This window comes from Zosterops lateralis (genome assembly GCF_965231275.1).
Source record: "Zosterops lateralis genome assembly, chromosome: Z".
Taxonomy (NCBI): domain Eukaryota; kingdom Metazoa; phylum Chordata; class Aves; order Passeriformes; family Zosteropidae; genus Zosterops; species Zosterops lateralis.
This window is the reverse complement of record NC_139800.1, coordinates 50,789,394-50,806,804: the sequence shown is the minus strand read 5'-3', so window position 1 is coordinate 50,806,804 and position 17,411 is coordinate 50,789,394. Positions and strand designations below refer to the sequence as shown.

Genomic DNA, 17,411 nt, shown 5'->3' with positions numbered 1-17,411 from the left:
ACACAGCACGGGCCGCGACGCCGCCGGAAGTCGTGCCGGAAGCACCGTCGCAGGGCGCGCCGCCGGACCAAGGTGAGGCTTCTAATCCCGGCAAGCACCGCGCTCAGGCGGCTGGTTGTGCCGCCGCTCTCCTCTCGCCAGGCCCTCTGGGAGTCGTAGTCTTCGAGAGCCACGGCGGTCTGGAGCGAGACTTGTGGCCATCGCGATATCCGTGCGGGCGGTTGCCGCGATACGGCGGCGCTGTCCGCGGGCTGATGGCGGCTGAGGGGCGCGGTGAGGGACCGGGCCCCCGGGCGGTCGGGGCGCTGGCTCTGCGCTGCTATGCGGTTGGGATGGGCTCTTTCGGGGGTGGCGAATGTTGCCGGGGTTTGTCAGGGATAGCGCAGTTTAGAATCGCCGTAGTGACAGGTGATGGCTTACGGACCCCCCGTAAATAACCTGAATGAGTGTTTTGCAGCAGTTGCTCGCTTTCAGTTTGTTTCATTAGAGGTTTGCATTCAGATACTGAAACAATAAATGCCACAAGAATAAGCTGGGGGCTCACTAAGCGCTGAAAAGAGACTGCTGCCCCAACTTACTGGTGGACGTGTCGTGCTCCCTCCTGAGCCCTGCCGCTCTCTGGTGCCCTCCAGAAAGGAAGTGCTCTGCAGATTACCAGAAAAACCAAAACAAACCCCCCTCGACATTCTAATAAGACTTATGCTTTAAAGAGTCGGTTTCTCATAGTTTAAAGGACTTTATGTAAATCAAAGGATGATTTCTTATCTTGCCAGGGAGAAACTAAAAAGGAAACTAATATGGCCAGCAGTAACAGACCTCCCACAGCTCGTTCTGCTTCAAGAGCAGGAATAGGACTGACCTCTTCATCAAGGCCTGCCTCTTCATCAAGAACTCCGTCAGCAGGCAGAGTAGGAACAGCGGTATGTTAGAAAATATTAAAAATTAAAATATTTTTGATGTATTTAGATTTTTGTCCTTTTTTTGCTAATTTTTTTTTAAGTACCAAGACTGGTGTGAGGAGAAGTTCTTTATTTATGAAGAATTTAAGATTTCAGTTTTGTATAAAATTTTGCAAACCTTGTCCAGAGGGGTCAGGGACATCCAGCATCCAGAGTTCATCTGGGAGACCTAAATAGCATTAACGTTGCAGACAGATGGAACAAATCACAGTTGCTCAAAGGTAACCTCTTACCTTCTACAGCAGATGTTCGGCTGAAGCTTTGCTTCCCTGAGGCAATGTAAATGCTAAAAGATTCCTACAGAAAGTGTTAGAGACTGTCTGAAGTTTTTAACTGCTTTGGCAATTGCTTAAGGATAATAAAGTAATAATTCAGACTTGGTAGATTTTTCATTTGGTTTTTTTATAGGTGCCTCCTAGTACAGCAAGACCTGGTTCTCATGGTGGGTCTTTGACTCTTGGAGGGGTCTTATCATCTCAGATTAAGGTTGCAGACCGTCCAGTGACTCAACAGGGATTAGGTGGAATAAAAACTGCAATGAAAGGTATTTACTGAAAATAGCCCTCAAGATACCTATAAACATTTTGAAAGACTATTTAGGTTTTTAAAGGAAAGCTTTTCATCCTTGTATAAATTGCAGAGTGAAGAGCCATGATTAAAAAGAGCCACAAAAAGAAGGAGAAAATTCAAGCATCCCTTTATCTGTCATTACTCTTGGCAGCAAAAGAAGATGAATATTTTTCTATAACTGAGTTGTCTTTAAAAATAATTCAAAAGAATAGAACAAGGTTATTGTGTCTTCTTCCATCATTACAGAATACTTAAAATACTCTATTATGTAGTAACTATTCATATATTTGGATTAGTAATATATATCTTCACAGCAGTCTAAAAATGCCTTTTTTTAAATTAGGTAATAACTATATAAGAATACTAAAAGATATTAGTTGTAAAATTTTTAATGTAAATTTTGCAGATTGTTTTCCTAATTTAGTGTTCATCTACATTAGGGGTTTTTTAAACAAAATATCCTCTCACTTTCTTTTATCAGGTCCTCAGAGACAGATAATGGATAAAACATACTACCTTGGCGTCCTGAGGTACGTCTTAACACCATGCATTTAATCATCTGTTCCCTTTCAGACACAAAGTTGAAGCTTGACAATAGCATGCAATAAGCGGTGTTCACTTATAATGAACTTCTGTGAGAGGGCTGCTGTAAGACTGAAGGTTATTTTGCATATAGATATTCTGTAGGAAGAAAGGAAGTAGTACATGTTCCACGTAGCAAGCCTAACAACAAAACCTTAAGGTTAAATACTCTCTCACAGCATTTGTAAGTGGAGGATCAGTGATTCTGAGCTTCCACCTCCAATGTTTATTAGGTCTGGTAGCTCCATATGTAAGAAGTAGCATTGCAAACTAGACAGCTTTTATTGTACATTTCAGATGGTTTGCTTGGATTATACATTCAGCTAGCAATGACAAAGTCAAGACCTTGTGCAAACTATTGCATGCAAGAATTTATCAGTTGCTCATATTACGTTTTTGAATAAGTAGTCCTAAAAGACGTCATTGGAAATATGGATGATACCCACATTCTGTGAAATTACACTGTGTTTTTTTAATTTCTACATCTGTTTTACCAGCAGAGACAAAAAGCTAATTAAAACGTATCATTTCATACCAAGGTTTTCCAGCAACTACTTAGGACTTTATCTGATACAACCATTTTGCTTTTTTCTATGCTTACCTCTTCTGAGAAATGCTGAGCTGAAACAAAGTGCGATGTGAGAGATACTAATTTGCAAATCACCTATCCAAAAATATATTTATTGTTCCAGCTGTGCTTTAGTTGCACATCCAAATGTTAATGATTCTTTTTCTTTATTTTTTTGCAGAAGTAAAACAAATGATCTTACAACAGAAATTAACAAGCTGCAGGAAGAAGTAGAAATGTACAAGCAAGAGAAATCTGTCTATTTGTCCTATGAAAAACGGTGAGATGTATTGCAGCTGATGCAGTGCTAACTTTCTAAGTCACAGGACTATTTTCAAGTATTGGGCAGGCTTCAAGGAATCAGTGAATAATTTTTTAATTATTTTTTTTTTACATATACAAATCTTAACATTTGAAGTTTGACTTTCTGTTTCATATTTAGGGCAGAGGCTTTGGCTGGTGAAATCAAAGATTTTCAAGGTCAACTAGCAGACTACAACATGGTATGCTACTGTCAAATTTTGATACTGAATGCTCCCATGTATTTTGCTTACTTTGTACTGTTTTTGCTTTATTCAGAATCATTTTTTGACATTTCCATGTAAAAATGTACTGTACTGGTTAATTCTGCCTTTATTCAGTTATTGGAAAGGAAAGAGATGGAAAGAGAGGAGAACAAAACGTGTACTATACATTAGGAGAAACATCTGCATATGGATTTAAGAAATTGGTGCTGTGTACTATTTCAGTGCTTAGAACAGCTACATACAATGATGATTATTTCTGAAAATGACATGTAATCTATTCAGATTTCCAAATAACTTTTTTTCCAGTTGCAATAGCCAAAATTTGCTGTGTTTTCATGAACCCTTTGTCAGATTTTCCTTTTTAAGAAAAAGAGAGCAGTAACAGGTTGGAATTCTGTTTTGTTTCAGGTTGTGGATATGCTTAACATCAGTACAGATATGGCGGAAGTGATCTCTGATTACAATATGGTAAGAATTAGAATATTTGCTATGCTTTAACAGTGAAATGATATTTTAATTTCTTGATACTTTGGATGTGTGACATGTCTAAAAAAGCACAGCACTGACTTAAAACTTTGCCCATTTTTTCCAGTAAAATTATTTGTAATGTTGGCAACATGTTAGCAGTAAGACAATTGCCTGAAGTCTTGTGTTAGCAGCTCCATGATAGTTTTCTGTGATATACATTTGAGAAGGATGTTATCTCAACCCAAATAATGAGTGTTAAAATATCTTTTTTTATATTTTTTATTTATTGGGAGCACAGAACACTAGTCTTAGAGAGGCAGATTTAAGCAGGCTGCACTGCCTTGTAAAGCCTGGTCTTCTGGACATTAAGTTCTCTTTTGTCTTCAGCCTTTTCAATGTCTCCAGTGTAAAAAATATCAAATAGGTCTCTGAAATACCACCACAAAATCAAAGATATATTTGCTTGCCTTATTTATTTACTAACATATCCTGAAAGTGTTAAGGCGGGAATGGCATTATGCATATTTTATTTCTTATGATAAATTAATTTGTCCATAAACAAAAGAAATGAGTTTCAGTAAAGGTTGTTTTGGTAACATGAAAAATGACCTGAATATTTCTGGGACAAAACAACTTTTATTTTGCTTGCATTTGATTGAATAATAAAAATACAATGTCTGTGTCATAAAGAGAAGAATGTGTTTCACCCCATCTGTGTAGTTTTAAACAGTATATTATAAGTGTTTCAGGAATAGATCCCACAGAAATAGTAAATGAATCAATTTCTCTGAAAGTATTTAGAAGTATTGTATTTAGGGATGTGGTTTAATGCTGGACTTGTCAGTGCTGAGTTAAGGGTTGGACTTGATGATCATAAGAGGTGTTTTCCTTTCCTGTTTTATATGATTCCATGATTTATTAGAAACTTGATTGTATTTCAATTTCTTTTTAAGTTAAAGGTTCAGAATGACCGAGATGCTCAGAGTATAGATAAAATTTTCACAAAAAGACAAGCGTAAGTACATTAAATCTATGTTTTTCATCTTTGAATAACTCAACTTCTTGTAACTCAGCTTGGGAAAATTGAGGTGTTACCTGTTACCCTAATAGCACAATGCATATCACAAGTGATACCTGAACAATTTCAAGATGATACATTAGTTACATAGATAACAGCAGCCAGGTTGCGGCTGGAGTTCCTAGCATTAAACTCTAGTTACTCTTCTGAAGATAATTACCATGCCATCCAGGAAGAGTTAGGTGGCAGTGGAGACTCCTATCTTTTGACAATCTACTGTCAGGTTTTGGGAGTTTTGTTGTGGAATAGCAGAGTGAAGACAGGAAGCAGGAGTGGAAACTTCACCAGGGTAGTAAGGTAGGGTTGTGTAGAGAGAAAGTGAGGATGTTGAGATGCTTGCAATAAAAATTTGTAAGCCATGACAATGGCTTGTGTAGTGATAGGCTTACAAGGTGAGCTTTTGAGATACTTAATTTAGGCAGGAGAGAGGTGCAGGAGAAAGCTGTATGGTCCTGCTTGTTGCCAGTAAAAGCAATCTCAGCAATGAGACTATCGATAAGCACGCCAAGGCAACACATTTCCCAGTTAATGTCATGTTTTATTAATACTGTAGTTTTCAACAGCTTGCAAATGTGTCTGTTCCACCCTGAATGCATTTTTATGTGTTAAGAAAATACAAAGAGAAAATAATTGGTTCAGTAGATATGCAGTAAGGGTAATTTATTGTTGCACTGTACATACACATTTTTGGGAATACAACAGTTGGTCTTTCTTGCTCTGCTAATTTGGATTAAAAAACTACCCAAATGCTTCATTTTCTGATTGTGTTAGCTTTGCCTAATAGACTACAGAGCTGCTACACCACTGATTTGGACTCAACCCTCCTGGCTGTGGTCTGTTCAACGTTATAGAGAAATTATTTTTCTCTTGTAGACATCTTCACAATGAAAGCATTAATGATTATGCCAGCTTCACCTGCTCCTTTGTTCATGTTAAACAATATACAGTAAGCCCCCCAGTATAAGTAGCCAAACACATTTTATGAAAAGTGGATTATGAGCATTTTTTGCATGTTTTGAAGTATGTGTTGTGCCAGTAATGCATGCATATATCCCCATTTTTTAACTTCATGACTGATGTAGCAAAATCTTGTTACGGACTTGGCAAGATGAAAGGAGATAGCATAACTTCATTCTGTATTGTATGTAGTAAAGCATAAAATGGAAGTACAAATGTACTATATTTTTGAAATGTCAGTTCAGCATCCATTGTTTAAGACATTAACGCTCCTCGTTTACATAAACATCTATGTATTTATCCTCAATAAATCCATCTTCTTCATCTCCAAATGCATGAACTTTCTTAAATGTTACTGTGAGTTCTGCACTGCTTGTACCTGATACTGAAGAAGGACTCATGTCAGCTGAGAACTCCTGTTCAAACATCTCTGAGTCGTTTTCTTCCAGACGACGGTGATGGTAGCTGATGAAGTAGTGATACCATGCTGGGCATTTGACAGCAGTAAAAATCAGGAGTGTAGTGCCTAGGACAAACCCTAGGACACCTGCTAGGAAAGTCCAGCTTTTGCCAACAACTGGTAACTCTTTAAAAAAATAAAAAGGAAAAAAAGAAGAGTAATCTTCATGAGGAATACTAGAAAGAAGTTAAGTATGATTTTTTTCATAATTAAATTGAGAACTCACAAAGTAAACATTGATAGAGGAATTACTGAGTGTCTCCAGAGCTTTAGTAGAATGTTGCTATGTTGCTAGGGAGTTAGTGATATCACTGAGACTAACAATGTGTGTGCATATCATATTTCCTAGCAGTATAAATCTACCTTGCATATTTATAAAATATAGTTGTTTCAAAGTCTATTTCAAAGGGGGGGCATATAAAAGATAAAAATGATAAATACATATAAAATATTCTTTTCCAAAAATTAAGTTTCAAAATTAGCTTTTGGAAAAACGTAATCCATAGCTGGCTTCAAATTCTATTTCCCAGGCTTTGCTTTTTATATGGTGATAATGTCTGATCCCTAAAATATTGTGGTTTTTGTTTGGCATATCCTTTCAGTTGTGCTTCTTTTATAATAAAAAATTCAGTAAACTGTAGTTGCCAGTAGTCTTTATCTAGGAGCTGGTTTTGTGTGCTGGCCACTATCTTAAAATAAATTATAAGCTGGTACAGCTAAAGAAACATATCACAGTGGTCACTTATAGTTTGTTTATGTAGTTGTAGATAACTTTCCTGCTTTAGCTAGAAGAAAGAAGTAAAGCATTTCAGGATGGAAGAGATAATTGCCATGTAAGATTAGCATTGAACAGGTGAAGAAAGGTGAGGAAACTATCACTGAAATTTCTAAAGAATGTGCAATGGGCACATTCACATCCTTAATACTGAACACAGCACAGGAGTAAAATCTCTTAAGTTCATGCTATCACGTTTTAGGAAGACAACTACATCTAGAAAGCAGTTAGTTTGGAAAAAGCAATTTTTTTGAAAGTTGCTTCCCTAGTTCCTGTTAGGCAGAGATCAAGACAATTATCTGAATTTCATGGCTTTGAAATTTCACCATCATTTTTTAGCATAATTTGAGGATTGTGGAGTTTATCTGTTTTGCAACAGATAAAGGTCTTACTCAATAGACCTTAACATTCACTGTAATATGTGTGACTGTCTACCAGAACGTGGAAATATGCTTGTTCTGTAGCCCTAGCTTTTATGGAAGAGTCAGTGTACTAGGAATGCAAAACAGTATAAAGTCATGGAACAGCAAATTGAACAGCTCATAAGCAGTAAAGTGAAATATCTGTGTATTACCTGCTTGAGTTCCATTGTTTCCAGTGATGTTGTTTGGAGTCAGAGCTGCTGAGGCCCTACTTCTAAGATTAACAGCAGGAGTGGAAGTTACAGTGTTTTCTGAAGGAGTCTTTTCAGTTTTGCAGTCAGCTGGTTGGATAGCTGCCATCTTGATGGAGATTTTTTCCATGTTTGGTAGTGTACATCTAGTGTTGTTTTCATTTTCTGTGAATGTGAGCAGTGAAAAGGGATGCTGATAATTTTTTGGCACTCAAAAAATCTCTTAGCTAGCTATTGTATTACTGCATAATATGGGTAAATTGATGGTGGATTTTATCCACATCAGGAAAAAATGCACAGTAATGTTATTTGATGTAAAAAAAAATGTTAAATGCTGCTCTTACCAAAACTTACCTAGTGTCACATTGGAGGTAGTTAGCCATATGTGTAAGTCAAGGAGGTCACAGGAGCAGATCCATGGGTTTCCAGCTAAAACAATTTTAATCAGTCTAAAAGATGATGTTACATGAAAATATTTCAGAAAATTATACTGTAGATTTAAAACTGACAGGTTTTCTAGAGAAGTAAATGTATCTGAATCTAGTTGAACAATCATGTTATAGGATAGATTCAACACTGAGAGTTGATTTAATCCTGAAAATGCTGCTTTATGAACTGTGCTAATACAGTTGTTGCTAATATCCAGAGTTATAAGATTTTTCAGATTGTAGAAGCTGTTATTGTTCAGTACAGTAATGTTGTTTTCATTCAGATGAAGTTCAGTGAGATTAATAAAACGCCCAAGAATCTCTTTGTCATGATTATCTAGAGTGATGTTATTCTTTTTAAGGCTTAATTTAGTGATGTTTTGAAAAAGGTTGACGGAGATATTAAAGAGGTTCTTTCCAGACTCCTCACAAACAACCTGTTGAAAAAAAAGAGAATGACAACAATGAAATACAGTAGAAAAGTCTACTAATGAATGTGTTCCAGTGACGACTGTTAAAGGCAGGGAAAACTATCTTCTATTTTTAATGCTGTCACTTTAAAAAAAAAGTTATATTGCTCTTCATGAAGTTCTATTTGCATCTTCCTTAACTCACTCATGGTCTGGTGATACAGTGAAATGAATCCTCCTACTGTCTAGAGGCCTGATGTTCCAGAGCACTTTGTGCTGAGCTCTGTGCTTAGATGCGTGGATCTTTATGTGATGGTCATCCAAAATGTAACCAGTTTGGCATACCATTTTGGAATTAATATTTGGAATGAATTATTTGTTAGGTAAAAAAAGAATTACTTTCCTGCATAATCTGGAAAGAAGGTATCATAGAGGAAGTTTATTCAAGACTGGAAATTAATTTAAATATGCTTTCTAAAACGTATTTTTTTAAAAACATCTATGTTTACCCTTAATTTAAGATAACATTTTTAGAGCAGACCTTCAACAAAACATTTATTTTGTTAATTATTTATATTATATATGTATTTGCTATAGCACTTAACTTCATTTTGGTTTTCTGTGTTAAGATTTAGCATAGCTACAGTCTTTTCTGATTTGAGTCTTTGCTCTCAATACCTTGAAATATTTTTGTTTTCTGAAAAGAGTACATTTATATATTTATTTATTTGTTTGTTTATTTATTTGTATGTATGGAGGCATTCCTCTTGTCTGGAAGAATTTGAGGTACAAAATCATCTCAAATATGTGTCAGTGTTATTCACCCACTTACAATGACTACCATCAGCTAATTTTCCATTACACTAAAAACTACTTCTTACTCGCATTTTTTATTCCTTTCTTCAAGACTTTCATGTTTATGAAACAGTTTTTTAAATGTCTTCTGCTTCAAGTATATTTTTCAAAAGTAATAGTAGTTCAGATCAATGTAAGACTTACAGTTTGAGAAGTAATGTTGCAGTCAGCAGTGACTGGATTCAAAAACAGTGTTCCAGCCAAGATCACAAGCAAATAGAGCTTCATGTTTGGAGCCTGGTAAAAAAAAAACACCTGCATACCAAGACCAGAATTACTGATGTCTTCTGTAGTGGTAGTTTAACAAATTAATAGATACAGTTATTTCAGTGATGGTTTAATAAATGTTGTTCTACATAAATACTTTGTAATGTAAAATTAAATGGAAAAACAAGGGTTATGAGGATTAATGAATTCAGCTTTAACTTAATTGAGCCAGACCTAAAATCCAGTGTTCAGACTGTATCAGCAAATAGAAAAGGGATTGGTTAGACAAGTTAATAGAGAAAAGTATCATAAATGTATAAAACAAATAGGCAGGGCTGTACTCATTAATATCCCTGTTAAAGCATTATGGATACTGGAAGACTATGATTGGAGTAAACTGCAGAAAGTATTGGTGCTTACATGCTCTCCCTGTGCAATTTCTCTTGTTGTCTGACAGAGGCAGAGCATTCCACCAAACAATTGTTGGTTTGTCCAGTCAGATTTCTTTTATGTTCTTAGGTAGGTTACTAAGCATTTTTGTGAATTTTAAATTGGAAGATCAATCTTTTAATCTCATTGTTGTCCATAATATATAACCTATAGTGTGACATAAGCCTAGACTTGTCTATTATGAAGGTATAGGTGTTGCTCTGATCTTTGAAACTATGTAAACATTGTTCAATCTCTAGTGATCGAGTTTCTGTACAGATCCAAGCCTTATTTTTTGAAAGTTAGGAAGGGTCCTACAGATGGTATTTACTGTAACATTAACTTCTCTCAAAGAAAGGATTTCTCAGTCATTGCCTTTGAATCAGAGACTGTTTGCAGCATCTATTAATTTTGAGCAGAAATGTTACACCATGTCTGTGAGGTGTTAAGTTAGTCCCTGTTTATGTACACTTCAATGAAAATGTTATGTTAAAGGGAATGAACATTTAATTTTTCTAGTTTTTCTTAAGCATCTGAAAAGATAGGGTGTCAAGTTAATCTTAGTATCTCCTTGCCAGATTTCTATCTTCCAAAGTAATAGAAACCCAAAAGATATATTGTGATATACTTGTTTGAAGTGAACTGTACAAAGCATTCACTGAATTTACCAGGAAAGATTGGGGAAATTAAATAAGGAAGTTTAATTGTACAAACAATGCTAAATACAGGCCTGTCAGATTTGCAAAACTTCCACCAGTCCTTAAAATGAGTGCTCATAATAGTGAAATAAATGAGGTCATAGAACAAACTGATCAAGTCTATTTGATAACTTCTCTCTGTATTTGCGTGTCGGAGAATTGACCTCATTCACCTAACTGGATCAACCTGGAAATTTCGTAACTTCTTGGAAAAAAGAGGAAGATAAATGCCACTTACAATGCTCTGACCCATTTTGTATTTCTACTTCTGTCAGAAACTTATATTGAATACAAAGAGAGTTCATAAACCTTTTGCCATTTAGCCATTATCCATGGCCAGGACTTGGAACATGTGCTAGCAGCAGCAGCCCCTGTGGAATTACGTTCTATATTAGGTTTTGCACTTGTCAGTAGTGGTACTAGTGGCTTGCATATTATTTTAGTCTTTTTTTTTAGTTTGTGTATTGTAAGTGGAGGGCATGATGCACTTTGAGAACTCCCAAAATGACCGTTTTAACATCTGGATCTTGCAGCATATTTGGACTTTAAAGATACAGCTTCCTAGATGTTCAGAAACAGAGCAGGTCTTAACCTGGCAATTTATAGATATAGATTAATAGTATTATTGTAGTTTTCGGATCACAAGACAAGAGCTGTCTTAAATAGAATGGGAAAATGTATTAAATATTGTTTTCAATGTTAATCTGTAAATTAATAACGACCAAGTTGAAAATTTAAGTTGTATGTGTGTCTAAGTCCAATACATAACTTCTAGCTCTTAATTTAGTTTCCGATGAAAGCGAAAGGATTTCTTACAAAAAGAAATCCATTACAAATATGACTGCTTGCATTTTGTGTGTGTGAACCTGTATAATCAGTAAAAGAACAGGAAAGTATCTGTAATTTTAGTTGCAGTTTAGCATTTTACTAGAACCAGATTTTATGAGCTGCTGTTTAAACTAACTGCTTTGGAAAGAGACTTAGCCTGGCAATACACTAGAAATACATTGGTAGTACTTTGATATTTCCTTGTAATTAGAAGTACTTTCTTAAAAATTTCCATCAGAGAACTTTGAAAATTATATAATTTTAAAATAATGTAATGATTTTTCTTTTTCTGGGGAGGTAATTGAGTTTATAGAATCAGTCTGGTTTTCAGAGTCTATTCCCCAGCTTTCTAATGGAGTAGAATTTGCTTAACAACTCAGCATGTCCAAGGTTCATACTAATTTGTGAAATTTTAATGCACCTTGAGATGTGTTTGCTTCCAGGCTAGCAACAAAGTTACACTAATAAATCTTTGCCTGCATTCTGAATTAGACATGTCAAGTGTCTTACCTTTTGGTTGCTTCTTAGAGGTATCATATGTACACATGTGTAGATTTTTCAGTGCACTGACAAGAAATAACATGGTGAAACAGCACTTTGTTTTTCTTCAACCTTTGCACCTGATGAATAACCAGGCAGTGTAAAAAAATAATAAACATAGAAAATCCTTGGCAAAAGATTGACTAAGTTGAGCAACTTCTTATAATCATCTAGGATTTAATTGGATTAGCAGCCAATAGGAAAGTCTAATTGTAGTATGCTTAAGTGTCAAGTTCCAGATTGTAAAGGAAGCAGCGAGTTTAAATGCCAGAGGTGATCTACAAGCAAGCTGAGTTATAATCAATTAAAGAAATGCTAGACGTGGAAAAAGACTTGCATTTTTAATTTGATCATTCATCAAATGAAGAAAATGTCAGGATATTTGCATACCCAAGTAAAGCTTCCGAGTAGCTAGATAACTCTGTGTTAATGCTTGTGTTTTGGAAACATCATCATCAGAGGAGCTGCAGGGCGATACTTAAAGCTCATTATTTACAAAGAATTACATGCACTGCAACGATGTCTGTAATAAAGGCCATATTTCCTTATTAAGGAAGAAGTTCTAAAAACAAATCATACTTGCTCTAGAGTGAATGTCTATGTACAGGCTGAAAAAAAGGAAATGTATTGATATACAAGCGCTGTGCCCTATAAATTTTTACTTGCATTAGTGCTCATTCTGTCCAGTGCATACCACCAAGCTACAGAACAGTTCATCTCCTTTCCATCTCCATTCCTCTCTAATATGTGGCTGTATAAATTGTTTTACCTCACTATGTCTTTGTTGTTATTGGCACCTTTTTTTGCATAATATGTTAAAACATTCTACAATTTTTCCAAGCTTCATCCCTGATTCAGCTTCATGCATATGTTCAAATTGCCTGTGGTAATGAATTATGCTTCTGTCATAGCCATTGCTGATTTTTTTTATTGCCTCTTGAAAAATCGCTAAGTTGCAGCCTTCCCTCAGAAGGTCCCTGCCAGAGAAGATGTGTCACAGTAAGTCAGACATTGCTCATCTCAAGGACATGCTGGATCATTTTGAAGTATTTAGCCAGGAGTCCATATCATGTAAGAAAAAGAGAATTGCCTCATGTAAACAGACTACTCTGTAATGTGTTCACACATGCTTTGAATAGAGGGGGCTCTAGGCAAGGCGCCATGTTTGTATTTAAATACAAGGTCCCTCTAAGCTGTACTGCGGTGTCTCCAGAAGAATTACATCTAGAGTGGAGATTTCTTTTGAAAATCAGCACCCTTAGCATTTTGTTGAATTTCTTACTGCACTTTCTCTATTTTCTTTCTTCCATGTCTGCAGTTGGGCTTGATTTGAGAGAAAGTGTCACTGCTTGAGACCTTGCAACAGATCTCATAGGTCCACAATGAGGCATGAGGAGCAATAAAGAAAGAAATAACATGAAAGCTTCCTGACAGCTCCTAGCTCCTTGCCTTCCAAAAAGTCGTGGCTCAAACTACTCTTGTAGCTTAAAAAATAGCTTCTTTCCACTACCACATTTTATGTAATTAACCATTTATAAACTGGTGCACTTGCATATTATTTGGACTCATATTATTGGGCCTCATATTTGGACTGGGTATGAATAAACTTGTTTTAGTCTCAAGAGGGTATTAAATTTAATGTCATGCTACAACCATCCAGTATTTCTTACGCAGTTCCAGTGCACTCCAAATTTGCTGTACTAATTAGATCATAACTTTGATTTGTTTCATCATCATCAGGTCCAAAGCATTTTTGCAACATGGCCTGCTAACCTTACAGAATTTCTACATAATATCCTTATTATGTAGAGATTATACATAACAGAGATTATAGATCTTCAGGGTATAGATAAAGCTAGTTGGAAGTGGTTACACTTTTGAAACTCTATTGAGAATTCCTTGTAAGTAATGAAAACTATGGGGAAACACTGAGAGAACTGACATTATTTAATCTCCAGAAGAGAGAGCTTAGTGGATATTTTGTCAAAGTAAATACCTCAGGGCCAGGGGTTAAGAAAATGGAGCTGCTCTCAGTGATGCCTAAGGGCAGGACCAAAGACAACAACTACATATTGCAGAACAGGAAAGTCCATTTAAATATCAGGAAAAACTCTTCTGTTCCTAAGAATGAACAAACATCAAAGCATTGCCTAAACAGGTTGTGGTGCATCCATCCTTCAAGATACTGAAAACCTGAAAAAGACACTCACATCCTGGTCTAGAGTGACCATACTTTGAGTAGGGCGCAGATTGGACTGGACAGCCTTCAGAGTCCATTCCAATGTCAACTGTACTCTACTTCTACAATAATTTCATTATTTCCTTGCCCTGAAATTATTATTGTGCGGTTCTACTATTTTGCACCACCTCTTAAACTTGAGGGCCTTCTTGTCTGCAGTCTTTGATCCAGTAGTGTCAGTTACACAATTTACAACTTGTCATCTTACAATTCAGGAAAATTTTATGAAAAAGAGAAGAAAAAAAATCCTGAAGGAAGGTATTTGACTGGTTTTGTCATTTTTAACAGGAGAAATCACTCTGGAAAAAAGCAAACTGTTTAAGCAATCTTTCACGAACAATGACGGGAATTAAGCTATAGTCTTCAGGGTCTCAGGAGTGGGGGACTTTTTAATTTCCTTCAAGTATGTTCTCAAGTTGACTCTCTAGCTTTCAGGAATTTCATAGAAATTACTATACTTACCATAAAACAGTGAGAACAGTTCTTTATGTGTTCTTTAAATCTGATAAGGCAGTTGCTTATAGCTCACTATAGCTGGAATGGTAAAGTTTTTATATTTGCAAACTATCGATTTCCTAAAAAGATTAAAATGCTGAATCAAGAATGTAAGAAATGCCTAATTTCTTAGTTATTGCATAGTTTTAAAGCTACACTGTTCAGACCTCTGAAACCACTATCTATTCTGAAGTAATCAACAATTCTTTGCAAAGAGTAACCTGTTCATCATCTTCATCATCTGGTGCTGTCAGGTCCTGATATCTGTGTTATATTTTCTTAATGTGCATTCACAAATTGCATACCAGCTTCCTAATTTCAAACTGCCTGTTGTTACTCCAGAAATTCACTGATTGGGAGGAAATACCATTCTTTTGCCAGTGTTGAAACCAATGCAGCTAGACAGTGTGGGTGTGTTGGAAAATACCATGTGGGTATTATAAAGGCAGAGAATTCTTCATCTTCTCTACATTTTGTGAATGTTTTTATAGTTGATTGAGCTCCAAGAAGATTAGATACAAGTTGGTAACTCATTTTTATAGAGTCTAAGCTTTTTGTGTTACACTGAGCACTTCAGTGATACTGAAGGAATACTGATGTTTGAAATGAGTGCCTACAATATGTATCAGTAAAAGTTACAAAATCAAAGTTTTTGTAAAAAAGTTTCATCAGTAAAAGTTACAAAAACATTTTATTTTTACAGCACAGAAAAGTTACTTCAAGATATAGAAGAAGATATTCAGCATGAAAAGGTTGTGGCAGATGATATAATGAAATACATGACACAGGAAAATCAAGCTAAATATATGGAAATGAAAGTTGCTAATGAAAAACTCTCTCAGGTTGGTTTGTTTCATTATGCTTACCTAAAATATTTCCTAACCTGGATTCATGAGGTTTAGATAAATTTTAAGTACTAAGGAACTTGACAACAGAGTAATACAATAAAAAAGCTTCCTGGTGTCTTAGTCAATTGTAGAATCCTAAAAATAGAGCAAGTGAACTAAGGCCAAATTCTTTGCCTTTTTATATTTCATACTTTAAGAAGAAATATTGTTCACAATTTTCTGTTTGAATTTAGGGTTTGACATGCAATTTTTAAAAGCCGCTGCAATACTCAGATGTCTCATCATGTGTAAAAAGCAAGCAAAAAGGAAAAATAACCCCAGAAATTTTTGTAGTTCACTTGAATAGAAAGTTTTCTTCCTGTGTAAAAAAGTGAATCTGGCTAGCTATTGTTTTTATCATTGTATGTCTGAATGTATCATAAAAAAAAGATACATAAAAATGATACTGGCCTTTATATAAAATGTTTGTTACCTCACAAATTCTTATGTTAACAACAGGAGTAACATTTCTAGGCTCTCCAGGACAATCTAGTTCAAGCCATACAGTCTTAAAAGTTTCTCTGTATAGTCTGTACAGAGATAAATTCGGTGTTTCCCATCTGTCTTAGAATGAGCTGAATCACTAGTCAGGGTTTTACCTGTCTCTTCCTGGACTGTGAAGAAACTGTCATGACTGGTTCAGATTTTAATTTTTTTCCCTAAACTTCTGAAGTACATACATGGTACTGATTTTAAGAAAAAAATAGCAGAAAAAGGGCAAACTATTTTTTGGTAGTGCCCAACTGCAAATAACAATAAGAGTAATGGAAAAATTGGATGCTGAAAGTAGCTGGCTACTTACTACATCTGAGTTATGAGAAGGAGCTGGACAGAGTCTTATCTTTCAAATATTCCAGAGCAGCAATGGGACAGCTTACAGCATTTGATACATACTAAGGTTTAGAGCAAAAACGTAGTTAAGTTGTAATTTTTATCTAAATTCTGCATTTTGCTTCCTCTTTAGGAATTGATTGTTCAACAGCAGGAATTAGATGCACTAAATGTAAAGGAAGAAAGTCTCAGAGCTGTATGTATGATAACAAGTGGTCTCTTTACTAATCTTCCCTGAATGCTAGTGTAAAAAGTAATACAGTAGAAAAAATACCTATAATTTCTTTTCCTTAAATTTTCAAATGCTGTAGGATCACGCTCAGTGTGGGAAGGCAAATCTGCCTCTCTGGTTTCCACTGATAATTTCTAATCAGTTTTGTGTAAAAATGTCTTATTGAGGAGAATTTTTTCATATTGGATATTCTTGAATAAAAGGATCTATGAGCTGAAGCATACAGTCAGAAAATATAATTCTCAAATACTGCTAGATACTTTTCAGTCCTTTTGAATGTTGTACATAGTTTGAAATCCCCAAGAAACTGTGAAGTAATAAATCTCCTCAGAAAACTGGCCCAAGGAAGAACTTGTAAATCAAGAAGTAACTGATTGGCAAATTCTACTCCAGAAATTGCGATATTGACAATATGGATTATAAATTTTAGTTTTTATAAAGTACTTTATAGAGTGCTTTTTACTGTCTCTGTAGTTTTTGTAAGAAATATGCTTCACTTGCAATGTATAGGTAAATGTTGCTTAACTAAAGCATGATTTCCACAATGCTTTCTTCTCATCTGAGAATAGCTAGTAGGTGTTTGCTTTTCCCAACAGGAAATAGCACACTCTGGGGTGAAACAGAAAGCTGTGGAGTTGTATGAAAAGATCCATGAGCTCAAGGAACGTCGAGATCGAATGATTGCTGAGGATAAGAACATGGAGTCTCCACACGAGGAAAGAGAGAGATTACTAAAGCAGGCAAGAATAGAAAATGTTGTTATGTAAAAGATTCC

General features: G+C 35.5%; 2 protein-coding genes across 4 annotated transcripts in view; one reads left to right on the top strand and one right to left on the bottom strand.

Moving 5' to 3' along the window:
• The first annotated feature begins 172 nt into the window (after positions 1-172).
• IFT74 (intraflagellar transport 74) overlaps positions 173-17,411 on the top strand; it is a 36,368-nt gene continuing 19,129 nt past the window's right edge. The window contains exons 1-11 of one of the 2 annotated variants that reach the window (XM_083883233.1): positions 173-273; positions 774-920; positions 1,368-1,503; positions 2,011-2,059; positions 2,861-2,959; positions 3,122-3,182; positions 3,615-3,674; positions 4,628-4,689; positions 15,390-15,528; positions 16,538-16,600; positions 17,233-17,376. In XM_083883233.1, the coding sequence (XP_083739359.1) occupies positions 798-920; positions 1,368-1,503; positions 2,011-2,059; positions 2,861-2,959; positions 3,122-3,182; positions 3,615-3,674; positions 4,628-4,689; positions 15,390-15,528; positions 16,538-16,600; positions 17,233-17,376 (936 nt within the window). In that variant the 5' untranslated portion in view covers positions 173-273; positions 774-797. The remainder of the gene's footprint in view (positions 274-773; positions 921-1,367; positions 1,504-2,010; positions 2,060-2,860; positions 2,960-3,121; positions 3,183-3,614; positions 3,675-4,627; positions 4,690-15,389; positions 15,529-16,537; positions 16,601-17,232; positions 17,377-17,411) is intronic. The other variant, XM_083883234.1, reaches the window with a different exon arrangement.
• Positions 4,736-12,053, bottom strand: LRRC19 (leucine rich repeat containing 19). 2 transcript variants are annotated; one of them, XM_083883235.1, is made up of 5 exons: positions 11,923-12,053; positions 9,395-9,487; positions 7,912-8,422; positions 7,519-7,722; positions 4,747-6,295 (listed from the first exon to the last, which is right to left on the bottom strand). In XM_083883235.1, exons 1-5 carry the CDS (start codon positions 11,947-11,949, stop codon positions 5,973-5,975), a joined length of 1,158 nt encoding a protein of 385 aa, XP_083739361.1. In that variant the 5' UTR covers positions 11,950-12,053; the 3' UTR covers positions 4,747-5,972. The 2 variants fall into 2 exon arrangements, with proteins under 2 accessions (XP_083739362.1, XP_083739361.1); XM_083883236.1 differs by lacking the exon at positions 7,519-7,722 and having other exon boundaries at positions 4,736-6,295.

Coding starts and splice junctions, on each gene's coding strand:
- LRRC19 (XM_083883235.1), bottom strand. CDS start 11,949: ATGATACCTCTAAGAAGCAACCAAAAG. Junction 8,423..9,394: donor GCAACATTACTTCTCAAACT/GTAAGTCTTACA, acceptor TTTTTTCAACAG/GTTGTTTGTGAGGAGTCTGG. Junction 7,723..7,911: donor TACCTCCAATGTGACACTAG/GTAAGTTTTGGT, acceptor TCACATTCACAG/AAAATGAAAACAACACTAGA.